The sequence below is a fragment of the Poromitra crassiceps genome (genome assembly GCF_964638095.1).
Source record: "Poromitra crassiceps genome assembly, chromosome: 18".
NCBI classification, from domain to species: domain Eukaryota; kingdom Metazoa; phylum Chordata; class Actinopteri; order Beryciformes; family Melamphaidae; genus Poromitra; species Poromitra crassiceps.
Window position 1 is genome coordinate 21,174,074 of NC_139636.1, and position 23,970 is coordinate 21,198,043.

At 46.7% G+C, this 23,970-nt stretch overlaps 1 protein-coding gene across 1 annotated transcript in view; it reads left to right on the top strand.

Annotated features, from left to right (window-relative positions):
• LOC310793225 (neural-cadherin-like) overlaps positions 1–23,970 on the top strand; it is a gene marked incomplete at both ends in the record, with an annotated part of 117,855 nt that overhangs the window by 66,512 nt on the left and 27,373 nt on the right. Inside the window, 12 exons of the mRNA XM_083654988.1 lie at positions 1,063–1,346; positions 2,220–3,828; positions 4,681–4,774; positions 5,577–5,761; positions 6,670–6,908; positions 7,753–8,030; positions 10,819–11,033; positions 15,500–15,627; positions 15,885–16,012; positions 17,933–18,056; positions 22,738–22,921; positions 23,236–23,402. Of these exons, the coding sequence (XP_083511114.1) occupies positions 1,063–1,346; positions 2,220–3,828; positions 4,681–4,774; positions 5,577–5,761; positions 6,670–6,908; positions 7,753–8,030; positions 10,819–11,033; positions 15,500–15,627; positions 15,885–16,012; positions 17,933–18,056; positions 22,738–22,921; positions 23,236–23,402 (3,635 nt within the window). The remainder of the gene's footprint in view (positions 1–1,062; positions 1,347–2,219; positions 3,829–4,680; positions 4,775–5,576; positions 5,762–6,669; positions 6,909–7,752; positions 8,031–10,818; positions 11,034–15,499; positions 15,628–15,884; positions 16,013–17,932; positions 18,057–22,737; positions 22,922–23,235; positions 23,403–23,970) is intronic.

The window sequence follows — 23,970 nt, forward strand, 5'->3', positions numbered from 1 at the left end:
GAGTGATAACGCAGTTGCTCATCCTCCGTACAGCAGCAGCCTATCGGGCATGTTCGGGCCCGTTAATCAAGGTGATTTTTATGGCGAGCGGGGGTGCGGCTTAGGCCATGCTGCCGCAGCGCTAATGATGGATAGCTGCGGAACAACGCGTCGCCAAACCCCCGGCATTAAAGTTACAATACTGTTGCGCTCGTGCCTGAGAGGCTCAACTCTATCTGTCTTGTTTAAAAACTGCACCCTGGCCTTGACTGCTGTAAGCCTGGCAGATCCCAGAGGGAGCGCAGGGAGCACTTTGTCAGCCAGGGTTGTGCTAATAGTACAGATTAGTGTATTTACATGGGATTGTAGCTACTTTAACCCAACAGTCTGATTGAAAGGGCAGACCGTACTGTACGTTTCAGGGAGATTAGCTTATCTATTTCAATGTTAAACCACCAGACGGTCTCCATGGAGACACACACTAGATAAGTTCAGATATTGACGTCCTCCTTGCTAGACTATCCCCGCCCCCCCTCTCTCAGGCCTCAAAATCATTCCCCAGAGGGCACTTTCACTCTCCATCTCTCTCTATTACTTTTTGTTCTTCGCTCTTTCTTTAATTAGTGTCTGATTAAGGCTGCGGAGATAAGGTACACACTTCCCATTTAATTAAGTCATCAAAACAAGTAAGGGGGTACGTGAAACACCCACTAAGGCACAGGTCCTTGAAGAAGTGAGGTTTAATACCCTTGTGTGGTAGCATGTTGCTGCAGGTGTAATCGAGGGGACAACGCTCCAGCAATGATGGGGATTTCCACTGAAAGATTCGGGAGATCAACGGGCTGAAAAGCTCCTCGCAAAAGGACTTTATTGAAGTAACCAGCAGCACTGTGGGATTGCGAGAATACTGATCCTAGCAGCCTACTTTAAATTCCTCTAGCCTCCCAAAATGTTGGTCCACTCATGTTTCACTTTAGCTTTCAGTAAACTTTCTTTCTTTCCTAAAAAGGAAAATTGGTTTTCAGAATGAAAGGCCTCTGACTTCACATCTCCCCATCGTGCATTTCTCGCTTCCTGTCCCAGGGGCCAATGCCAAGCTGCGCTACCAGATCACGTCTGGCAACACAGGCGGTGTGTTTGACATCGAGCCAGAGGTGGGCACCATCTTTATTGCTCAGCCGTTGGACTACGAGCAGCAGAAGAGATTCAAACTCCTGGTCCTGGCCTCGGACGGGAAGTGGGAAGACTACGCCGCGGTGGTGGTCAGCGTGATTAATAAGAACGACGAGGCGCCCGTGTTCTCTATGAACGAGTACTATGGCTCAGTCACAGAGGAGCTGGACGGGTCACCGGTGTTCGTGCTGCAGGTGAGTGGCTAAAGATGCTTTGCACTGCAGTCTTTGATTCATTATTGTCTATTGAGAGATCTGAGTTCTTAACACGAGGGTCGTAGGTTCGTGACCCGTGTTACCTCCGGCTTGCTCGGGTGTCCAGGCAGGCTGTGTCTGCAGGTGGGAAGTTAAGGATTATGGGTATGAGTCCTAGTCGCGGCACTAGTGCCTCCTCTGGTTGGTTGGCGTGCCTGTTCGGGGGGAGAGGGGAACTGGGGGAAATATCGTGATCCTCCCATGTGTTACGTCTTGCTGGTGAAACCCCTCGCTGTCAGGTGAAAAGAAGCGGCCGGCAACTGCACATGTATCGGAGGAAGCATGTGCTAGGGGGGGGGGGGGGGGGGGTTGGAGAGGATCTGAGTTATTTTTAAGCCAGCCACTTCTCATCTGTTGTTCTAATGTTCAGTTTAGTTACTGTTAATCAGTAGCGGCCATACAGCTACAAAATTGTTTCTTTGTTACTACTCCATCATAAGTTTTCAGAATCAGTTTTCAGAGTTGTACTTTCTTTTTAAAGTGTGCCAGCGTTTTCACTTACTTACAGGCCCAGGAGGTGATATTGCCGGTGTGATGGATCTTGTTTGGGCATGGACCCACAGCAACATTCACAAGCAAATCTAGGGCTGCTGGAACCCTTTCAGAGGCCATTTGCAGCAAAAGTGCCCTAGTGGAATTTCATTTCATTTAGGTAGTCTGAAAAAAATAAAATAAAACAGGGAAATGGGCTGCCTAAGAATGTCATAAGCAAGGAAAGCCCTGGTGACTGCTGTGAGGAGATGAGATGAGAAGCCTCTCATAACATGGGTGGGTGTGGATGAATGACTCTGTGCTCTACTTTCATCTCCCCAGGTGACAGCCACTGACCCAGACAAAGATGCAGACCAGGGGGCCATACGCTACTCTATTCACGGCCAGGGGGCTGAGTCCCACTTCATGATCAACGACATGACCGGGGAAATGTATGCCCAGCGCACCATGGACCGCGAGGAGCGTGCCGTCTGGCGCTTTGTTGTCATGGCAACGGACGAGGAAGGCGAGGGCCTCACCGGCTTCACAGACGTTATTATCAACGTGTGGGACATCAATGACAACGCTCCCGCCTTCTCCTGTGCGCCCGATAATTGCCACAGTAGCGTGGCGGAGAACTCACCCCCGGGAACGTTTGTTGTGGAAATGACAGCGGTAGACCTTGATGATGCGGCGGTGGGTCAGAACGCCATCCTCACCTACCGCATTACTGAGAATGCCCACGGCGCAAACGGTGTCAACCTTTTCTCCATCGATTCCAGCACGGGCACCATATCCGTGGCGGCCGAAGGTCTGGACCGGGAGCTTGCGGAGAGCCACCGGCTGCTAGTGGAGGCGCGGGATGGCGGGGGCATGACAGGCACAGCGACCGCCACAGTGCTGGTGACAGACATCAACGATCACGTGCCCAAGTTCAGAGAGGACTGGTGCGGCGCTCGTGTCTCCGAGAGCAGTGATGTGGACGCTCCCGTCCTGGAGCTGGGCGCCGTGGACCCGGACGCCGGCGCTTACGGACAGCTGGCCTTCACCGTGGTGTCAGGAGACCCGGAGCAAAGGTTCTACATGGTCAGCCACCGGGCCGAGCAGAGCGGCACCCTGAGACTCAAGAAGAAGCTGGACTACGAGAAGCCAGAGGAGCAGCGGTTTAACCTCACCGTCAAGGTGGAGGACTCGGACTTCTCCAGCCTCATCCACTGTCTGGTTCTAGTGGAGGATGAGAACGATAACGCCCCTGTGTTCACCCCCAGCTCCCACCTGCTCTCTCCTCTGCCCGAGGATGCACCTGTAGGAACCACCATCATCCAGGTGGCAGCCGGCGACTCAGACTCGGGCCTGAATGGGGACGTTTTGTACAGCATCTTTCCCGAGTCCGACCCCTATGGACATTTTACAGTCAACCGAGCTGGCGCTGTCACAGTCGCCAGACCGCTGGACAGGGAGACGGTGGCAGGGTATGAGCTGGTCGTCATAGCAACTGACCGGGGTACCCCGGCGCTGACCGGCAGGGTCACGGTTCATCTCCCCCTGCTGGATATGAATGACAATGGGCCAGAGCTGGAGGCAGCCTACGCCCCTGTGCTGTGGGAGAACAGCCCGGCCCCTCAGGTGGTGTGGCTCAACCATACCTCCGCCCTGCTGCACGTCGTGGACAGAGACTCCCCAGAGCACGGGCCTCCTTTCTCCCTCGCCCTGCCCCCGCCGTACTCCACCGACTTCCACCTGCAGGATCACGGGAACGGCTCCGCCACGCTCACGGCACTGCGGAGATTTGACAGGGAGAGGCAACGGGAGTTCCGACTGCCTGTGATCATGATTGACAGCGGCCATCCACCAATGACAGCCACAAACACGCTGACTATCACCATTGGGGACGAGAACGATAATGCCCATCAGGCGGGGGAGAAGGACGTGTACGTGCATAGCCGCAAGGGTGAGTTGCTCACCTGCTCATTTCATTCTTCTTGTCACTTATTTTGTACTGCGGGAAGAGTTTGAGTGAAGGGAGGAGGAGGAGGAGGAGGAGGAGGAGGGGGGGGGGGGGGGGTGAGGCTGCAGCTGTACGCAGAAGTTTTCACTCCAGTCTGGAATTAAGAATTGTGCTCCTCGTCCTTCATTCTAACAGCGTTTTGTTATGGTAATGTCGTCTGTCAATTCCTCTCCCTCAGCACATTCTTCCTCTGCGAACCCCGTCTGTGCCTGAACCTCGTCTGAGCATCAGCGCCATCATCTGCTTATTTATTATCAATTTCTTTTTTCATCCTCCGGGTACGTTTGTTAGATATGTACTGCAGGCTTGTTAGTGTTTTGATTGCACACTCAGCTTCACAGCGGTTTTGGTAACTGTTGGAGAACAGGGGCGGCGTGACTCATCCGGGCTGCCATTGTTTACCCAGCTCCAGTAACAGTACAGCACTCTGGCAGCGCAGGTCGATAATAACATAATCCATAGTGAGATAGCTCCACTTCCTTAAGCTCCACGCTCTCTGAAGTGGAGCACTGTGAGGACCTATTCATTCCAGCAGTGGGCCTACACAGTTATGAGCATAATAAGTAGAACAGAACACAAGAATGCAAGATAAGGAGAAGAGGAGGACCAAAAGATAACTGTTGGCATCAGCAGATTCTGGCCAGACAGAATCAATGTGTGCTGTGTTTGTGTGTGTGTGCGTGCGTGTGTGCGTGCGTGTGTGTGTGTGTGTGTGTGTGCGTGCGTGCGTGCGTGCGTGCGTGCGTGCGTGTGTGTGTGTGTGTGTGTGTGTGTGTGTGTGTTTACCTTGAACAGGAAGGATGGCCACTGCGGCACTGGGGAAGGTGTATGCCCCAGATCCCGATGATTGGGACAACAAGACCTACACCTTGGAGACGAGCGCAGCCAAGTATGTACTTTCTCCGTCAAAATGTGCTCACAGTATTATCCCTTAATGTAATGCTGAAATGTAGCTACAGCTAGTATGTATGCAGTAATAACAACTTGTACTTTACCGGTTCCAGGCAACAATGCTAAAAACAGTGACGTTCTAACAACACAAGCAGAACAACTGCCAGCAATGCTGAGTTTGCTAAAATGGGAACTCAAAGTGTTCAGGCCTCATTTCTCCAACACGGCCCTGAACCAGCTTTTTGAATGACACCGCTCCTTTAGAGACATGCCTAACAGGTACTTGTCCTAGATCCAATTCCATGGCCTCTGATATACAGTAAGGAACACTTTCCAAGAGGACTTAAATCACAGCATTCAACAGTGATTGCTGCTCTGGAAAATGCAATCAGATTCAAACAAACGTAGCAATCTCAGTATGCTTGTATTATGTTCCTAGATGAAACAGCCATCGTAGCACAGCTTGGCTGTCAAAGACCTTGTGCTGCTATTCAGTATTCACACCCTCAAGATCAGATTAGAAATACCAATTGCATATTTGTTTTATTCATATCACAAATTCTGACAGTTACTATGACAACTATCGAGCTCTTTTAGGAGCTTTTGGAGCCAAAGAATTGCCTCTCTTTTTTTTCCCATCTTAGCCTTTTCTCCTTTCCCTTTCCTTTTTTCCCCAAAATAAATGTGTATTCACTCCCTGTGGGACTGAACTCATGTGCCTCTGACCGATTCTGTCCTCGTCCGTCGACCATGTGTCACTCAGCCTCCACTGAAGTAGCCCTCTGCTCTCCTCTTCCCAGATACTTCGGCCTGAACCAGAGCTCAGGAGCGCTGACCATCCGGCAGAACACCCCCCCAGGCAGCTACTGGTTGCGGGTGGGCGTGTCAGATGGGGTGTGGCCAGACGTGATGTCAGGGGTCAGAGTTCATGTCAGAGAGCTGGAGGAAAAGGCCTTCCTGTCGTCAGCCTCCCTGCGTTTGACTGGTACTGCTGCCAGTAACACAGTAGCACACCTGATGGAATGAACGTTATGGAATAAACATGTTGTTATGCTATCTGAGTTTGACCAGTAAGATCTCTCGCTGTCATCTCTATGGCTGAGTGCAAAAAAAATATGGAATCTATTTGTTTATTAGCAATTAGTTTCTCCCATTGACTTCCCGTCATCTCATCTTGCTTTCTGTTGCTGTTGCTACTGTTGTTGTTATGACGACTCTGCCTTGATGAGGCTAAAATTGAAAAAGGTTGTCAACCCAGTTAACGCTGAAATAATAGGCTGTCACGAGAAGTTTTTATACTCCCATTATTCAACGTTTCTAAGCATTCTAAAGTGACAGTTCATGCTGCACGTGGGTAATGGTTTTCCTGTTCTTCGTCAAAACGCTGAAGTTTATGTTAGGGTCCTCGTTTTTCTATCAGTCTCTCGGAGCAAATCGGAGTTGTAAAGGTCAGTTTGGTGGAAGTGTCAGGTAAAGTCCTTGACATTTAAAAAGCCAATCTGCAGATAGAGTCGAAGGCTATTATGGATGCCTGTGGCGCCAAGTCGTTATCACTTTTGGATATTAAAGATGACTTCCTCCATCCACACGTTATTATTGGAAGCTGGCATCACAAATCACAAATCTGATTGACGGCAAAATATTCCATGCGTGAGGCGAGAAATTATGTTCCAGAGGGGAAATAAAAGATGTATTTTATTTGAACGCATGGCGGCTGTTTGAGCTTATGGATGGAGCCAGCGAGGCTCTGCGAGGACACGGATCAATGCGAGGAGATGTTAGCCTGCTAATGGAATGGGGAATGCGGCTAGACTTTGATCAACTCTTTAGCTGTCATTGACAGTTCACTAGCTCATATTGCCTCAAGCCCGCCTCTCTTTTTGTCTCCTGAAGGCATCACGGCCAGGGAGTTTATCGACTCCCACGTCAAGGGGAAGAGTCGGCTGGGGACATTCTGGGACTTCCTGTCTGAAGCCCTGTCTGTCAGGCCGGGGAGCATCAATATTTTCAGCATGGCAGACAGAGGGGAGAAGGCCCTGGACATCCACTTCTCCGTGCTAACCGACGGCGGCGGCGGCGGCTACCTGCGCCCGGAGGAACTGCACGCTGTCCTCGCCCGGTATAAAAAGAAGGTAGCGTATATGGCGACTCGTCTTGTAGATAGAGATCAGTGCTCATACGTCAAGTGATCCACAGAGGAGCTTGAGGGGGAGAGATAACGGGGCATTTATCTGCCCTTTTATTTTCCCACCAAGCCTCTGCCTGCATAATACCTGGCCCTGTCATGTCTCTCTGTCTCTCCCCTCAATCTCTCCTCTATCTCCCATCTCCTCACTCCCACAGACTGTACTGCCTCTCCATCGTCTCATTCTTTTAACCCTTTCATTTCAAGAACTATCATATCATTCCATCGCTCTATCATTTTTTCCTTCCTCTCTCATACAGTAGCTGTCTGTGCCATTCTAACTGTGTGCCTGTGTTCTACTTTAAAACACAGTTATAGAATATTGAAAGTAGGGCTGGAAAATGTTGACCAAAAACATTGCGAGTTAAACTTCAATTTCTATCGTCACAGGTTTTTCTTGTCATGCATTTTTAAACTTTAACTAATTTTAACTTTAAAATGCTTTAGAGGGAAGTGAAAAGTGAATACCGGGTGCACTGAAACACCTCCTTTAGGAATCCACTTTGCACACTTGTCTCTCTTAAGCAATTCATTGCAGTCTCTCTGTGATTTGGAAATTGCTCAAGTATTGTTTTTTGTTTTGTTTTGTTTTGTAATAATTGTTAAGCTCTAATTGAAAGCAACTATGGAGGGTAATATGTATAGTATGTCTTTCATTGTTCCTTTGCAATGTATTTGAAACACCGTTGTCCTTTGTATGCTGGATAACCCTTTACCATTCAACATGTCTGTGTACCGATGTCACAGAGACGAACCCGTGAAACCCCTCCTCCCTCCTCTCCTCCCTGCAGCTGCAGTCCCTGCTGCGTGTGAGTGTGAGTCAGGTGCAGGTGGACGAGTGTGTGTCCGCGGACTGCAGGGCAGCAGGTGGCTGCTCCACACACCTGAGCATCAGCGACTCGCCCACCCTGGTCGACTCGGGGAGTCTCTCCATGGTCTCAGTCAAGGTGACGTCCTCGGCGGTGTGCGGCTGCGCCGCCCGGGAGATGACCCGCCAGCCCTGCTCCTCCTACCCCAGCAACCCCTGCCTGCACGGGGGGACCTGCGTCGACGCTCACGACGGCTACAGGTGAGAGGCACACCTGCAGCGAGTAGGGAGAGAGAGCTGGCTATTGTTTCGGGAGGGCTACAGTTGGAGGAAGCCTCAAAAAGGTGAACAGAGCCAAAACTTCCACGAGGTACTGCGGTCTCGTATCTGCTCCTGTTAAGACTCTCACTAGTCACATCTCGGAGAAGGAGCGCAGAACTCCGAACGGCACCCCGCATGAGGAGTCGCACTTCCTTCACCCGTAACTTGACCTGACTTGCCTGAGCCGCTGTGATGTTGTCAGCTGAAGAGACAGGTGCAAGGTGTGGGGGCTTTGAAAAGGCTTCGGTCTGTTTGCCACGGAGAGGATGTATGCGTGTGCAGGTCGTTCTGAAGACTGAAGTAGGTTGAAGTGATAGAAAATGTATCGCTCTAGGGTAATGCTTAGAAAAATTCCTCAAATTAAGATTCATAACACAGTCGATTCTTGACTGCATTATCATATTTTAACTTTTTTTGCTGTTTATTGAGTGAGGAATCTAGATTAAATAATTGCTACAACCGGGCAGGACCTTGAGTGTTAAGCCTGAATAGTGGCTCAATATATATATAGGCCTTCGCCTAATGTATATATACAGTACTGTAGGAACACAAGGGAGGCTCTCACAGAAGAAACAGTATGCAGATAATTTCACGCACATATTAATGCCCAGATTAAATAAATCTAGGGCAGTGGGATTAGTAGGCCTACAACTCCTGCTCACCACTTCTCAAAAAGAATCTCATTTAATACCACTACAATGAACATGTGACTTTGTCCAAGGCATCGTCTGTGAGAGGGAACATCTCCACACACATCTTTTTTTCCTCCTACTGTATATTCTCTGCGCTGCAGTTGCTCTGCTCTGCTGGAGCCCTTGTGCTGTACCATAAGAAGCATATCTCCCCCATATGTGCTATATGGGCCCTCATGCGAATGCAGTACAAGCATAAAGAATCCAATTTTGGGGTTCTATCTTGTGCAGAAAGTGGTTAACAGGCGGTCTCAGACAGCGGCTGATCAGATACCGTCAGTCAGATGTGTGAGGGAAAAACACGGCCCGCACCGCTCGATTTGGATTGGCATTGCTGTCATGAGCCACACGAGATGAGAGAGTGAGGCGCGTCGTCAGTGCATATGTATGCATAAGGCTACCCGCAGCCTGATCCGTCCCTTCGCGGCGCACGGATCAGTATTCGGGACATGCGTTAGTAGCCCCTCTGCAGAATAAACAGCGTCGGGGAGATGCAGCCCCTAACAGCCTCAGTACACAGAGCTTTTCCTCAGACACGCCGCGTGAAAATAGATGGCTTTGACATTATCGGCACCGCCAGCACCGCGTCTCACATGCCTCACAGCCGAGAGGGGGGGGACGGGATGAGATCCGCCGGTCCCTTCCATCCCATTCATCGCCGTGATTGAAGGGCGTTTTCATCACGCCGTGTACGGTATCACTTTCTTGATATATGATGTTTTGTTCTTTTTTATTATCAATATTTGCCTACAGTACCCGTATATTTACTTGCCCATTGTAGACACACAAAAAAGCAGCAGCTCCGCAGAGACACGAGAGCACTCATTTTGTTCTAGTTAATACTTCTGGGAGAGAGGAGCGATCCTTAACAGTCTCTTCATCAAAGTAGATAAGAACGAGACGAGGCAATCGCACAGAAATGCCTAACCAATTCAGAATACCTTTTAAGAGCGAGCGAGCAAGAGAGAGAGAGAGAGAGAGAGAGACAGATAGACAGCCAGCCAGCCAGAATAAGAGGGAAAGATACCAAGCAATCAGCAGTGGTATGGTGCAGAGAAAAGTAAGAGAAATGGAATTAATTATGTTCCAACAAAGGGGATGTGATGTGCCGAGCAGCAGCCATCTCCAGAGGGCTCAGCCCAGGCAGCTGTGCCAGATAAAGAGGAAGAGCAGAGTAATGCTGTGTTCATAGCTAATTGATTTAATATAGATATTGAATATTCAAGAGCCTCATGGCTAATACGAAAGATAGATCAGTGTATATATAGATTAAAGCTGGGGACCCCCGACTCAGTTTAGCCAGCATGTGTCCCTCGCTGGCTGGCTGGTGACAGCCAGTGAGTTTGAGGCTCGGGCATGTCAAGGCCCCCGCCGCTGTGAATCAATAGGACTGTCACGTCGTCCACCAGCCAAAAATCACCACACACCCATCCACAGATAGATCCACAGATAGATCCACAGATAGATCCACAGATAGATCCACAGATAGGACATTGGGAGAGAGAAATTGTGAGGGGAAGATATTTTTTGTGGGCAGTGGTGGCCCAATGGTTAGAGAAGCGAGCTTGTGACCGGAAGGTCGTCGGTTCAATCCCCGGGACCGGCAGGATAAATCTGGGTGGGGAAAGTGAAAAGGCAGCGCTTGCCCCTCCCTCATTACCACCACTGAGGTGCCCTTGAGCAAGGCCCTTAACCCCAACTGCTCCAGTGGAGCTGATCAGTGGCCAGCAGATCAGACTGTGGTTGTACTGGTCAGCTTCCAGGTATGAATGTGTGTGTGAATGTGAACAGGGCGCTCCTGAAAAAGAGAGCATTGCTCTCAGTGAGACTCCCCCTGTATAAATAAAGGTAAAAAAAAAAAAAAAAAAAAAAAAATATGATTTGCTATTTTGATTTCAGCTGCTTTTTCTGCCCCCCTTTTTATTTGACATAATGGTCATTACGAATAAAGTTTGTATGGGTCAAGAAGCCATATAATAACAGACCATGTTTTCCCATTAAGACACATTCATGTTTTTTACTCCGCTGTGCTACAGGTGCCAGTGCCCCCCGGGGCTCGATGGTCCCGAGTGTCAGCAGACGAGACTGAGTTTCGATGGCAACGGCTACGCCTGGTTTCCCCCCATGAGGCCATGCTTTGACAGCCACCTTTCACTGGAGTTTATGACGGAGGAGGATGACGGGCTGCTGCTGTACGCCGGCCCACTGGCCACTCTGCTGCCCGGGGACCCCGAGGACTACATGGCCCTAGGTAAAGAATGATTCGCAATCATTAGAAGGTGTGCCATGGGGCCTTCCGGGCTGTTTATTGTGCTTAAGCTTGGAACTTAATTTTATGTCTTTAATTACTGGATGGTAGCTAATCAGATATATGGGGCAAATCTCTCCTCGAGTGCTGCTGAGGGATATGGGCACTTACTTTACACAAGTATAGGCACCTAATGCCCTGCTTTCATGTTTAATGGGAATGTAATACTTAGGGAAATTCTTTTCTCCCTTTGCTCGGCTGAGCTACAGAGCAGCAGCAGCCCTGCTGCAGGTAGTCTGCTGAGTGGCTTGCTCAAGGACACTGGTCCTCTGCTTGAAGAATGCTCTGTCTTCTGTTTAGTAGGTGGCGCTAATTAAGACCATAGTTGATAGAGAATGGAATTTCACCATTCCTCATCCGCATTATAATGATTCAAAGAGCTTATATAAACCAAATGAATGAAACCAAGAGCCAGAAAGATGTCTCATGAAAGTATATTTAAAACCATACATTCTCTGCAATATGTATTGTCAGACGGCTGAATCTCAATGTACACATTCTGATACGTTATACAGAGTCAAATATTCAGCAAATGGCTGACAGTTTAACATAGCTTTATACTGAAAGGAGGAAAAGAGGGGGGAGAGGAATGGGATGAAAACACGACGCACTGACCAAGGTCTCAGCAAAAGGAGCAGTCCTCTGCCATGGGTAAATCTATATGTGTCAGATGTCATGTCATGATGTGTCTCTGCATAGTGCAAATATGCATTTGTGAGATGTCTTATGACTAATGACTCATAGCATTAATTATGTGTATGCAATTATAGCTTATAGCTTATTGATTAGGAAATGCCAATGGAACTTATATTTTTCTCCAACAATAGTAAAGTAGTCAACATGGTAACACTTCATAATAATGGGAGACAAATAAATATGAATTAATACCGTGCATTAACTAATGCATGAATTGACATGACACAAAGCTCGAGTCAAACCATGTTAACTCACTTTGTAGTAATGGTGAATTAATGGTCAGTGATAACCTGACACTGGTCGCTCGCCACTCCTGACAGGTGATTGGATGAACCATCTGTCGATCACGTCTATCACGGGCTCGCTTCTCGCTGTCGTCACACACCTACATCTGATCCCGCCCGTAGCGGCCTCTGGCTGCTGATTGGTGCGAACCACCGGTGGTTCAGATTCAAACCAATAGATTGGAGCGCAGCAAGATGGATTTGTCATGTGATCGTGATCTCGTGCAAATCCAGCTTTTTCGCAAAAGGTTAGGTCAGTGAATGCTTACACCCAATCAACCATTCACTGGCTAATCGTTATGTAGCCTATCATTGTATGACAAAACAATGAACTCACCATGAACTGTGTGTGAGTCGATCACCAGGCATATGTTTTGCATAAGCCCATAGTTGTGTATCATACTGTCTGTAGCATGTACTGTACTGTACAGTAAGCTGCAGAGCCACAGACACCCACAACCTGCAGATAGCTGTGTTGTGCTGTAGCTGCAGAGTGGATCTGTGCAGGCAGCGACCTGCGTTGAGTCTGAAGAGGATCGAAGAGGGGAATGATACAGTACGCCACTGTTGACTGCTTTATAGCCCATTTCATCCCACTATATAATATTAATTACATCTGTTTGTTGACACCATTAATTAATGCCAAATCATAAAAAAAATGCATTAAATCACCACAAGTAATTGTGACAAAGGTATGACTCATTCATTTTGGCGGTGTTGTTGAGCTTTGTGAATTCTGCGACAGTTCATTCATTAATTCACATCGATTCAATCATACAGCACATTAGTTCATCTATTGATTCATGTTTATTTGTGACCTTTATTGTAAAGTGTTACCCAGATATTGTTAGGATATGCATAACATTTCAGTGCTTCCCTAAGTGCCCTGAGATCAAAAGCAAATGAGACTTTGAAGGAGCCTCGTCGTTTAATTATTCATGTTACTTATTGATAGAGTGAGATGGACAGCGATATCTTCTGAAATAACCTCAGCCGAGTGATTATGAATGAATTCTCACACTCTCTCTGTTACTTATTGGTGTAGGTATTGGCCCAGTGGTGGTGGTGGTGGTGGTGGTGGTGGTGGTGGTGGTGATGACGATGATGATGATGATGATAGATAGATAGATAGATAGATAGATAGATAGATAGATAGATAGATAGATAGATAGATAGATAGATAGATAGATATCATGTGTTATCTTCAGTTTTAGCTGGAAGGCATGGCGGCCAGCTCTAGAAAACTGAATGCTGTTGAGTGAGTGAGTGAGTGAGTGATGAAGTTTCACCATTGCTCATCCGCAGCACGTGGCACCCTGATACAGTACACGGTGTGAGTTGGCGCATGCGCGGTCTCCCGACCAGACAGGACTCAGTTTGCTAGCCAGCCTCAGACAGTACTGCCTGGCCTGTAGCAGCAGCTACTGTAGCTAGCTAGCTGTCTGGCTGGCTAACAAGCCACGGCAAGAGTCACATAAACAAATGGGATTAAAATGTGTCAGGCGATAGCTTTGTACACGGGAGACAAAGCTACATTCAACAGCAGCATACAAGAGTTATGGTTAGCAGCTGGCTAGTTCTGGCTAGTTCTGGCGAGCTACAGAGCGACAGAAATGTTACACCGTGCAGTGAAATGTGACAGCAAAACGACATGTAGGACGTGGGACCGAGTAGCTTCACTGCTGCAATTCTGTAGCACCGTCCATTGTTTGCTAACTCTTTTCCAAGGAAAGTAACTATTTGCTGCTCAGAAAGTCGCCAAATGATGTAATACAAGGGATCAGGATCAGGATGTTGGTAAACAAACAGCTTCAACAGACTTCCGGGTGCAACTGCCGTTCATTTTAAACTGCAATATACAGTCAATGTGCAGTTCATGGTGAAACCATGCCCTGTTTGAACTGTAACTACTGCTTCATACTTTCAGCTAGACCCTCCATTTAAACTTTAAACGACTCACCACTTGTAGGACTCCATCACCTTAATTCAGCTTTAATTTATCTTTTGTACTGTTTGAGAAATCGCAGTTTATGTTTTATGCTTTTTTCAGCCTTTATAATGGGACCCTATGGAGCCAGCCTTGAGTGTGTCTCACTCTAGCAGGCTGTACTTTTGACTAAATTCACACATTTTAACACTGACAGTTCACACAACTTTAACACTACATGCACATGCATATATTATACATGGGGACCCTTTAGCTACGTCTGCTCTCACTCACAAAGTCAAAGTACTGTATAAGCGATGTGATGTATAGTTTTTGAGATATCAATGTCTGTTTGGCACAACTTTTCAGCTTTATTTCATACTCGTTGACTGCTGCAGTGGCACCCGGAAGTGCTTTTTGTTGTTGTCGTGATGTCATGCTGATTCGTACGATATGCTAATTTGCATATCAATATATAATGCTTCACTTGTTATGCACACCGCGGCGTCGCCCATTTTAATATAAAGTGCTGACTCCGCCCGCCCGGCCAGAGTCGGCGTATGCCATTAACACAATTACATGTAAAGCCTATATGCTCTCAGACAGTGGAGGGAGGTGCACTGTGCAGAGCAACATGAATGCTTAGAGAAGTAATACAGCCTGACCTCCAACTGGATACACGCCTTTGTTTGTAGAAGCAGCTGAATACGACCTGAAATCACGTTGATTAACAGCCCAGTCTCAGAGTTTGGTGAAAATATAACCTTGTGCGGGATTTGAACCTGGGGCCGCTGGCTGGACAGCCGCCTATTGTAACCACTCGGCTACCAGTTCATTGCTGTCGCTACCCCTAACCTACACCCTAACCCATACCCTAACCCTAACCCACACCCTAATCCTAACGTTTCTTGGAAGAAAAGTCGCTTTTTCAACTTGCTTTTGGGCGGAAGTCGTGTAGTACTTTTTCTCTGCCACTGAGGGCCGCTAGTATAGCAGACGTGGTATGTGGTCGTATTGCAGTGTATTGCAGTGATACGACGTCATTGGTCTTATGAGTTGGAGGATATGTTGCAGTAATAGTATAGAAGTATAGCCTAATATAATAGTATAAACACATGACAAACCGTCCAGCCTACTACTAGGTTCCACCTAGTCTTGTTGATGTTTTGTCTGTTTGTTTTGAGGTGAGATGCTTTTACTGTATGCCCCTTGTTTTTTTTGTATGCCTGCAATAATCTCTGCTGTGTGTGTGTGTGTGTGTGTGTGTGTGTGTGTGTGTGTGTGTGTGTGTGTGTGCGTGTGCGTGTGCGTGTGCGTGTGCGTGTGCGTGTGTGTGTGTGTGTGTGTTAGCTTTGTGTTTGTTTTTCTTGGCATTGCGTCTATATTTTAACCAAAAGACATTTCCCGATGAACTTTTTCACTCTGGCACATATTCACAATAATGACCTTGGTTAACATGTACGTCAGAGTGGATAGTTGATGTTGATCTCTCTCTTCATCAGAGCTGATTGCCGGGACACCCAGTCTGAAAATTAACCATGGTTCCGGGACCCTGGTCCTCCAGTTAGCCAACAACATTGGGGTGGCTGACCGACGCTGGCATCGCCTTGATGTGAGGAGTAACAGTAAAGTAAGAGAACCACATACCTGTCATTCTCTCTCTCTCTCTGTCTTTATATGGAGATTCTCAGTCATATGCGCAAAATGCTGGAAGGCTGGAATTTGGCAAGTTCCTTCCTCAAACATGCATACTGGACTTTGTAGTCCATCTAACGTGATTGGCTGACCACGGTAAAGGTGTAAAAAGAAACGTACAGTATAGACTACATTCACACACATGCACAGCAGTTTAAATGACCCCTCTGCTCTGCTCTCTCCAATTTAAAGGAAGTGCGATTCACTCTCGATCGATGTTCCAGTGCCATCGTCATGGAAACAGAAGGGGTCGACTCCTGGGCAATAACCGAGGACTGCTCGTCTTGTGAAATCCGAGGGGTCACACCACACAGGGACAGGTAAATGAGACAAGTGCGATCAATGATGAGCACTAGAAAACTAATCTAATTAGAGTTAGAATGCTCTTATTGCCATTGCACAGCTGCACAACAAAATGAATGCATCCCTGAGTGGTACATGCAACGAAACAAAACAAAAAACACAAGCAGCAGAATCTTCATCATCAGATCAACACACATAATGTATTGTGCTCTGCATGTCAATATATTGCACTTAGTCCTATAAATATGGGATTTTCAGTAGTCTGAAAGTGCGGGTCTTGATTGCCCTTGATAGCCGCTTCCAGAGGCCATCAGAGTGAAAAGGTGGTGACCTGGGTGGGATGAGTCCTAGATGATGTTTGTGGCCCGACGAAAGCATCGGGTTCTGTATGTCCTCAACTTCAAGTGAAGGGAGCCGAGTGCTGGTGATTTTCCGTGCTGATTTGATGACTCTCTTAAGAGCCTTTTAGTCAGCCTCAGTGCAGCTGGCGTACCACACCAAGATGCCACAGGTGAGTCTACTTTCCACAGAGCAGTGATAGGAGGACAGCAGCAGCTGCTGGGGCAGGTTAGCTTTTCCTCAGTGTCCTCAGGAAGGAGAGGCGCTTCTGTGCCAACTGAGGGTTCATCTGAGGTTCTTCTGAGTTCCAATGGCAGCCATCAAGAATCTTGATGACCCCCCCCCCCCATATGTTAGAGTTTCAGGGTTTATGAATCCTTAAAGGAACTGCCGATTTTCAACCAGCTTTGTATCATTACAAAATCACTAGTATATCCGTAAACTGTAAACCATTTTGCAGGCATTCATTTAGTTTGACATTTACTGAGAGTTGATTTGATTCAAGTTGTGGAATGTGGACCAGTGATGTCATTCATGCACAAATGACATCACTGGTCCACAACTTAACGCAAATCAACTCTCAATAACTGTCAAACTAAATGAATGCCTGCAAAACCGTTTACAGTTTTTGGATATACTACTGATTTTGTAATGATACAAAGCTGGTTGAAAGTCGGCGGAGTACGTGTTCCTAAGGGGTTCTCCAGATCTGTCATTTTATTGTTACACTTTACTGACCAGTCCTTATAAATACACTGTCTTGTTTTATTACTTTTATTCAATGAGATTGCATGTCTACATTTTCTCAGTGCAAATAATCCAAATTTGATCACAAAAAAGAAAGGGGTTCTCCAAGGAACCTTCTGGTGTTCCCCTGTGGTTGTAATCTGAAGGTTTCTTCAAACACAATTACTTCATAAAATGCTGTTGTCATGTATTTTCTCCTCATTGTTTTGTGGTGTGAATGAGATGCAGGTTAGTTTGAGTTTGAGTTTGAGTTGATTTGATTCTCGCTCACAGTATTCACTGAATAAAAAGCAGAATTTACACACAGAACTGTTAAGATCTAGCTAAAAACAAGAAAATAGATTACATATCACAGGTCACATTTCAGGACATAAAAACACATAATACATCAAACACAGACATAAGAGTCTCTTAAGACAGAGTATTTAAGAGTCTGACATTTTATGATGATCAACAATGTACAGAAACACCATTACCATTGCTGCTAATTGACTTTTGCTGAGTTTCAGTGAAACATATAAGATAATATAAAAAATCCAAACATTAAAGCACTCTGTATCATTCTGCGAGTTTTTGTCTCCTATCTCTGCAGCCAGTTTTGAAAATGCCAGAGTTGCTGTGTGCTGACAGACAGTTAGTATTTTAATAATTGAATACAAGCGGAATTTAATGGCCATGCATTTGTTTTCAGCGTTTGTGACAAGGGACAAGAAGATGTGGTCATGTTTGTTGTCGGAAAACAGCAGCGGTTATGACAGCTTGAGTAAGAGGAATGAATGGGAAATCTCCTTATATGGTGCTCGCCTTCACTTGTGTGTCTCTCTAAATTCACAGTTGTATTTCTTCCCCAGGTACCTGAATGGCAGCCATGTGTTGCAGCTGGGAGGGATCAAGGAGAACATATCGTATGAATACCCACAGCTTCAGCGCAAACACTTTGCTGGATGTGTGCGGAACCTGCTTGTTGACAGCAAGGTACTGTATGCAGGAAGAAGAGTTTACAGATTGCCACGGAGAGGCCTGTTTATCAAGCCTGTTATGGATGAATAGATTGGGTTCGCCTTTGTAACTCCTCATTCTTGACCTGTGTGGATGACCGGCTGCAGCAGGTGCTGGGCGACTCCACTTCAATAGGAATGTAATGTTGCCTGAAGGCTATGCTGGAAGGCCCGGTGAATGCTGATGCCAGTCAAATCCTCTCTCTCTCTCTCTCTCTCTCTCTCTCTCTCTCTCTCTCTCTCTCATCTCTCTCTCTCTCTCTCTCTCTCTCTCTCTCTCTCTCTCTCTCTCTCTCTCTCTCTCTCTCTCTCTCTCTCTCTTCTCTCTCTCTCTCTCTCTCTCTCTCTCTCTCTCTCTCTCTCTCTCTCTCTCTGATTGGGATTCTGCAGCTACAGTAAGTGAGATGCCAAGAGAGAGTCCCCCCCCCCGACACACACACAACCTTCTGTTTTTGCAATTCTGTAGGCGTATAGTTTGAGGCGTATAGGCGTATAGAGTTGTAATTTATTAACAGGCTGTGTATTAAAAACGAACATTGTTAATAACCAGAATTGCACTCACAGAGCGCAGAACTCCACCAAGGCCAATAGTTCAGTCTGCTATGATATGCACATTTCCTGAGTCGGATCAGAACCGCTCCAATATTTGATGGGTTCTCCCTTGTCCAAGCTACAGCCTTCCACCAAGGTTCATGAAAACCGGCCCGGTAGTTTTTCCATAATCCTGCTAACAAACAGACAGCACTGAAAACATAACCTCCCTGGTGGAGGTATTAACACACTCTATCTCTCTCTACCAGTATCCCCGTGTGTGTGTGTGTGTGTGTGTGTTGTGTGTGTGTGTGTGTGTGTGTGTGTGTGTGTGTGTGTGTGTGTGTGTGTGTGTGTGTGTGTGTGTGTGTGTGTGTGTTGTGTGTGTGTGTGTGTGTGTGTGTTCGCGCGTGTGTGTGTGTGTGTCTGTGTGTTTGCACGTGCTGCATAATCAGCAAACACACAATCTAATACATAATATCTAATAACATACTGTAGAACTTGTTTATAAAAAATACTTTTCATTTGTGTCTTTAAAGAAAATCAGTCTTTGCAAATCGTATTCCACAGGCAGTGTTCTGCAAATTTTTCTGTCTCACTCCCCCCCCCCCCCCTCTCTCTCTCTCTCTCTCTCTCTCTCACTCCCTCTCTCCCAGTCTCTCTCAATTTAATTCAATTCAATTTAATTCAACAAGCCTTATTGGCATGACAGCTGTGTAACAACATTGCCAAAGCAAATGTGCATTGCTCTGATAGTGCTCATCCAGAAAAATGAAAGAATGCAAAAGCATACTAGCCTGGTAAAAACATCCTGATCATGTGAACTCAATTCTGTTTGCTTCTGCGGATCAGTCTGGCCTCCAGCCCCGCCCCCACAATGATTTCCAGAGATTACAAAGTGCACGGGCCAATCAGGGACCTGCCTCGTAGTTGACAACGTAACCGGCCAATCAGGGACACCGCTGGCAGAATAGTATGACGGCTCCCGAAGCAACGAGCTAAACACAATCATAAAAAAACAGCCATAAATGCAGTTATTGCAGAAATAAACTCAATAACAACAGTTATAAGAAATCTCTGTGGTCGGGCTGGAGGCCAGACTGATACCGCAGAAGGAAACAGAAATGTGAGTTCATTTGTCTCACAAAACAGACTATCTCTCTCTGTTACTGTCTCTGTATGTCTTTCTGTGTGTATGTGTGTCTCACTCTCTCTCCCCCTCTCTCTCTTCTAAAGCAGGGGTTCCCAAACTTAAGAATTCCCGCGGCCCACTTTGAAATCTGAAAATCTTCCGGGGCCCACCCAACCCTTTAATCACAACTCTGATCAACACATGAGACTAAGATGATGTATTTCCCTATGTTTTTTTATTTATATTATATATTTTTTATTTCATTAATAGAATTTGGGCATAAGGGAAATTAATAATCCATGCCGACATGTTTGTGACATTTCGGCAAATATTTGCATGCATAACACATTTGTTGAGACCAAATCTGATGAGCAACAACAGAAGAAATCAATCCACAAGCTATTAATGCTACGCTGTGAAAAATGCTACCTTATAAAGGGGAAACTCGCGGGTACCCATTGAACCCATTCTCATTCAGATAAATTGAGCGGAGAGGTGAAATAGTTTTCCCTCGCCAAAATGTAACCTATGTGTTATGGAATGGAATTGGTGCCAATAATAATCACTCCTCATACCGCATTAAACAACAGCATTTTCAGCCAGAGTTGGGAAGTTGTCTTAAAAGAGTGTATTAGCCATCTTTGTAACAATGGTTACAAAAAGACTGCGATCATCTCACGTAGAGTACAGAGAGTTACATTGATGCAGTAAATATGTAAGAGTTGTCATGGATTCTTATACAGAGGCAGAGAGGAGAGAGGGGGGGGGGGGGTGATTAGAAGCACACAGCACACTCAAGATTGTGTGGCGTGTGTTTCTGTGTGTGTGTGTGTGTGTGTGTGTGGGAGCAAGGTTAGCCACGTGTGACATGACATGTTGCTGTGGGCAGAGGGTGAAATCTGCTTTTATCTGTCTGTAGATTATGGTGTCTGCCTATTGCGTCCATATGCCATGCATTTATGTAATAACTAATTATGTGTATGCAATTATAGCTTTATTGAATATGTAATTACTTAAATTCTATAACACTATGTTTGGAGCGTTTTATACCCCCCATCCCGACAAGCTAGCATATTATGCTTGGTATCAATGGATTTGACGTTTCGACCAAACGGTCTTCATCAGAAAATCTTCATCTGATGAAGACCGTTTGGTCGAAACGTCAAATAAACTGACAAAATATCAGTGTGCGGATTTATTTTCTAAGTTCATTTGCCTTTTGTCCTGCACCTGACCTCCTTCAAGCAGATGTGCACGCCCTACTTCTTTCTTCATTGGTATCAATGGATGCCTTAGGTCTTCTAGATTCTTCTGATAACAGGATATCCACTGTAGCTTTAAAAATGACCCTGCTACAGCCATTTGATTGCCCGTGAAAATCAGGAGTGTTGTCAGACCACTCGCGGCCCACCTGCAGTACCTAGAGTTTGGGAATCCCTGTTCTAAAGGTATTATAAGACACCGATATTCACTGCGGTTGATTACTTTGTGATCACTTTTCTGTCGCACATCTACTTTGATTAAAGGAACACACGGTTATTTTCAAAGTAAATAGTACATAGCCGGAATTACTGATGACTGCACAAGGCGCATGCGCCTCAGTCAACGTGGAAGGAACGTTCGTTCCGCCATGTTCGTTCCGGCTATGGTTTTGCTTTGAAAATGACCGTAATTGATGATGATTGTAATTTTGGATTATTATTTCATTGCGTACACAAGTCGCAACATTTGCATATGAGCGTTTCAATCAGGAGAGACTAGAGACCAGTGAATGAATAAAATAATATTTATTACAATAGCTAATGATGCATTACAGAAAATATGATGAGAATTAGGTATTGTTAATAGTCTTTGGCGCTTAGACACACCACAGGGAGATATTGAGATAGAGCTGCATCAGCCATGAGCAGCAGCCAGATAGATTCCCCTGTAGAGTCTAGAACTCTAGATACTGGTGGTGGTGATGGTGATGCCTCTCCTTCTAAAACTGACTCTTCAGACAGAAGAATCTGATGGGTCTGGGCAGACTGGGTGGAGAAGGGGAGGTGGAGGGTGCAAGACTGTCAGCAGCAAGGTTTGGAGGCTGAATGGGATAGAAAAAAGCATATTTAAGAGGACAACAGCCATGTGATTGGGCTTACAATGGGGAGTGAAAAGTAATGTGATAGGCTTACAATGGAGGTGTGTGGGGTGAGAGGTGATGTGACGCTATGCTATCTTGTATATCAATTTGGCAATGTGGGTTCTGCTCCCTGTTTACATTTTTGTGCCGGCCACAACTATGCCGTTTTACATGCGATCGGGCTGAAACCTTCAGGGGGTGTAAAAAGAGCGAGGCCGTGCAGCGGCTGAGCTGCGTATGCAAGCTGCAGGGCCAGCTTGGCGAGCTGCAGGCGAGCCCGCGCAGAAGGCGAGCTTAGGAATTGAGCGCGCGAGATGCCTAGTTGTATAAAAGAGACCAGGCGGCAAACAGCTGATTATTAGACCCTTTTCACCATGATTGGAAGTTGGAAACCCTCATTACCGTTTTGCTTGCACCTGTGTTTACCCTGCCTTTTTGACAAAAAAAGGCCCCCATGAAAAGGGTCTATTCAATGAAGCCCGGATGTTGACAGGTTTATTTTGAGCGTGGGAGCAGATTTGAAGGGGTTGAGTGAACTGAGGAAGCGTAAAGTGCAGAATAGATTATAGTCTTCCTGACTGAACCTCCATTAGAACTTCTGCTGTTGGAATGTGTATTTTTGGTGACTGAACGGGGGGGTAGGCTGCTGCACCGTTCACCACCATTTTGTTAGCAGGAGGGGCGTGGGGCTACTTTCTAATGCATGCACAGGGAAGAGAAGGCTATCTATCTTTTCCTTTTACTATCAGAATATGGCAAATAGGCGAATCTCCCAAAATGTTGGCGTGTTCCTTTAAAGCGTGAGATTGTCATCCTGTCCGTTTCTGTCTCCTCTCCTCCTCCTCCTCCTCCTCCTCCTCCATCTCCATTCAGTTGTATGACCTTGGCTCGCCAGCTGAATCCCTCAACAGTGTCCCAGGATGCTCTCTCACTGATGGCCACTGCACCGCCTTGGAGCAACGCCCCTCCTGTGGCAACAGGGGTCACTGCCGCGGAGAGCGGGGATCCTTCAGCTGCCAGTGCGAGCCGGGGTATACAGGGCCACAATGTGACCAAGGTACAGTAGGCGTATAAAATTGCTTTAAAATGTTTTATGGGAAAGTACCTGGTAAATGTCTATGCATTTTTATATTGTAAACCTCACAAGGTGTACAATCCGAATGGGTGATGTGGGAAATCCTGAATTCAGCCACCCCACTTTGCTGCTACACCAGCTTCTCTGGCTGGAAGATAACCTTGCCTTACATAAATTACCTTTACAGAACAGCAGGCACACAGGTAATCTGCTTGTGGATGTTTGTGGAAGTGTTCCATTTAATTGAACACGTGACCGCAATAATTGAACATGCCTCGTGTCTGTTTATCGACAAGCGGCTCCGGAGTTCTCCTTCGACGGGCGGAGCCACGTTCAGTTCCAGCTCCTGTGGTCGCTGCCCGCGCGGCACACGCGGGTCCAGGTCGGGGTTCGGACGCGCGCCCCCGGCGGTGTCATCCTCAGCCTGCTCTCCCAGGAGCAGAGTGAATACCTGCGTCTGGAGGTGAGTCACTCCCCTCCACCTCGACAGCTCTCCTTGTGTTGTTTGTGGGCCCCAACACAGTGATTAGGGCCCAGACACGTGAAGGCTTGTCGGCCTGATGGAGTGGCTAATATCAGGGTTCGAGACAATGGGGTGTATAATGAGGGGGCTGATGACTGACATCTGTCATCGTGTGTTCTCAAAAAGCCCTTTCAGCAAGGCTGTGGATTGCTGCTATTGAGAGGCTGCGATTTAAAAAATTAGGCCTACTCTATTCAAGTTTATTTCTGTCTCTGCCTAATGTTGCAAGCACAACTAAGTGTGGCAAGAAAGCAAGTGTGTGTGTGTGCGTGTGTGTGTGTGTGTGTGTGTGTGTGTGTGTGTGTGTGGTGTGTGTGTGTGTGTGTGTGTGTGTGTGTGTGTGTGTGTGTGTGTGTGTGTGTGTGTGTGTGTGTGTGTGTTGTTGTTGTTGTTGTTGTAAATGTTCCCTTGTGTTTGGAGGGCAGAGTGCTCTTAAGAGAAGGTCAAGTCGCTTGCTCTGTGCTTCAAGCCTTTGATACGACTCGCTTTAAGTGGGCAGCTCAAAGTC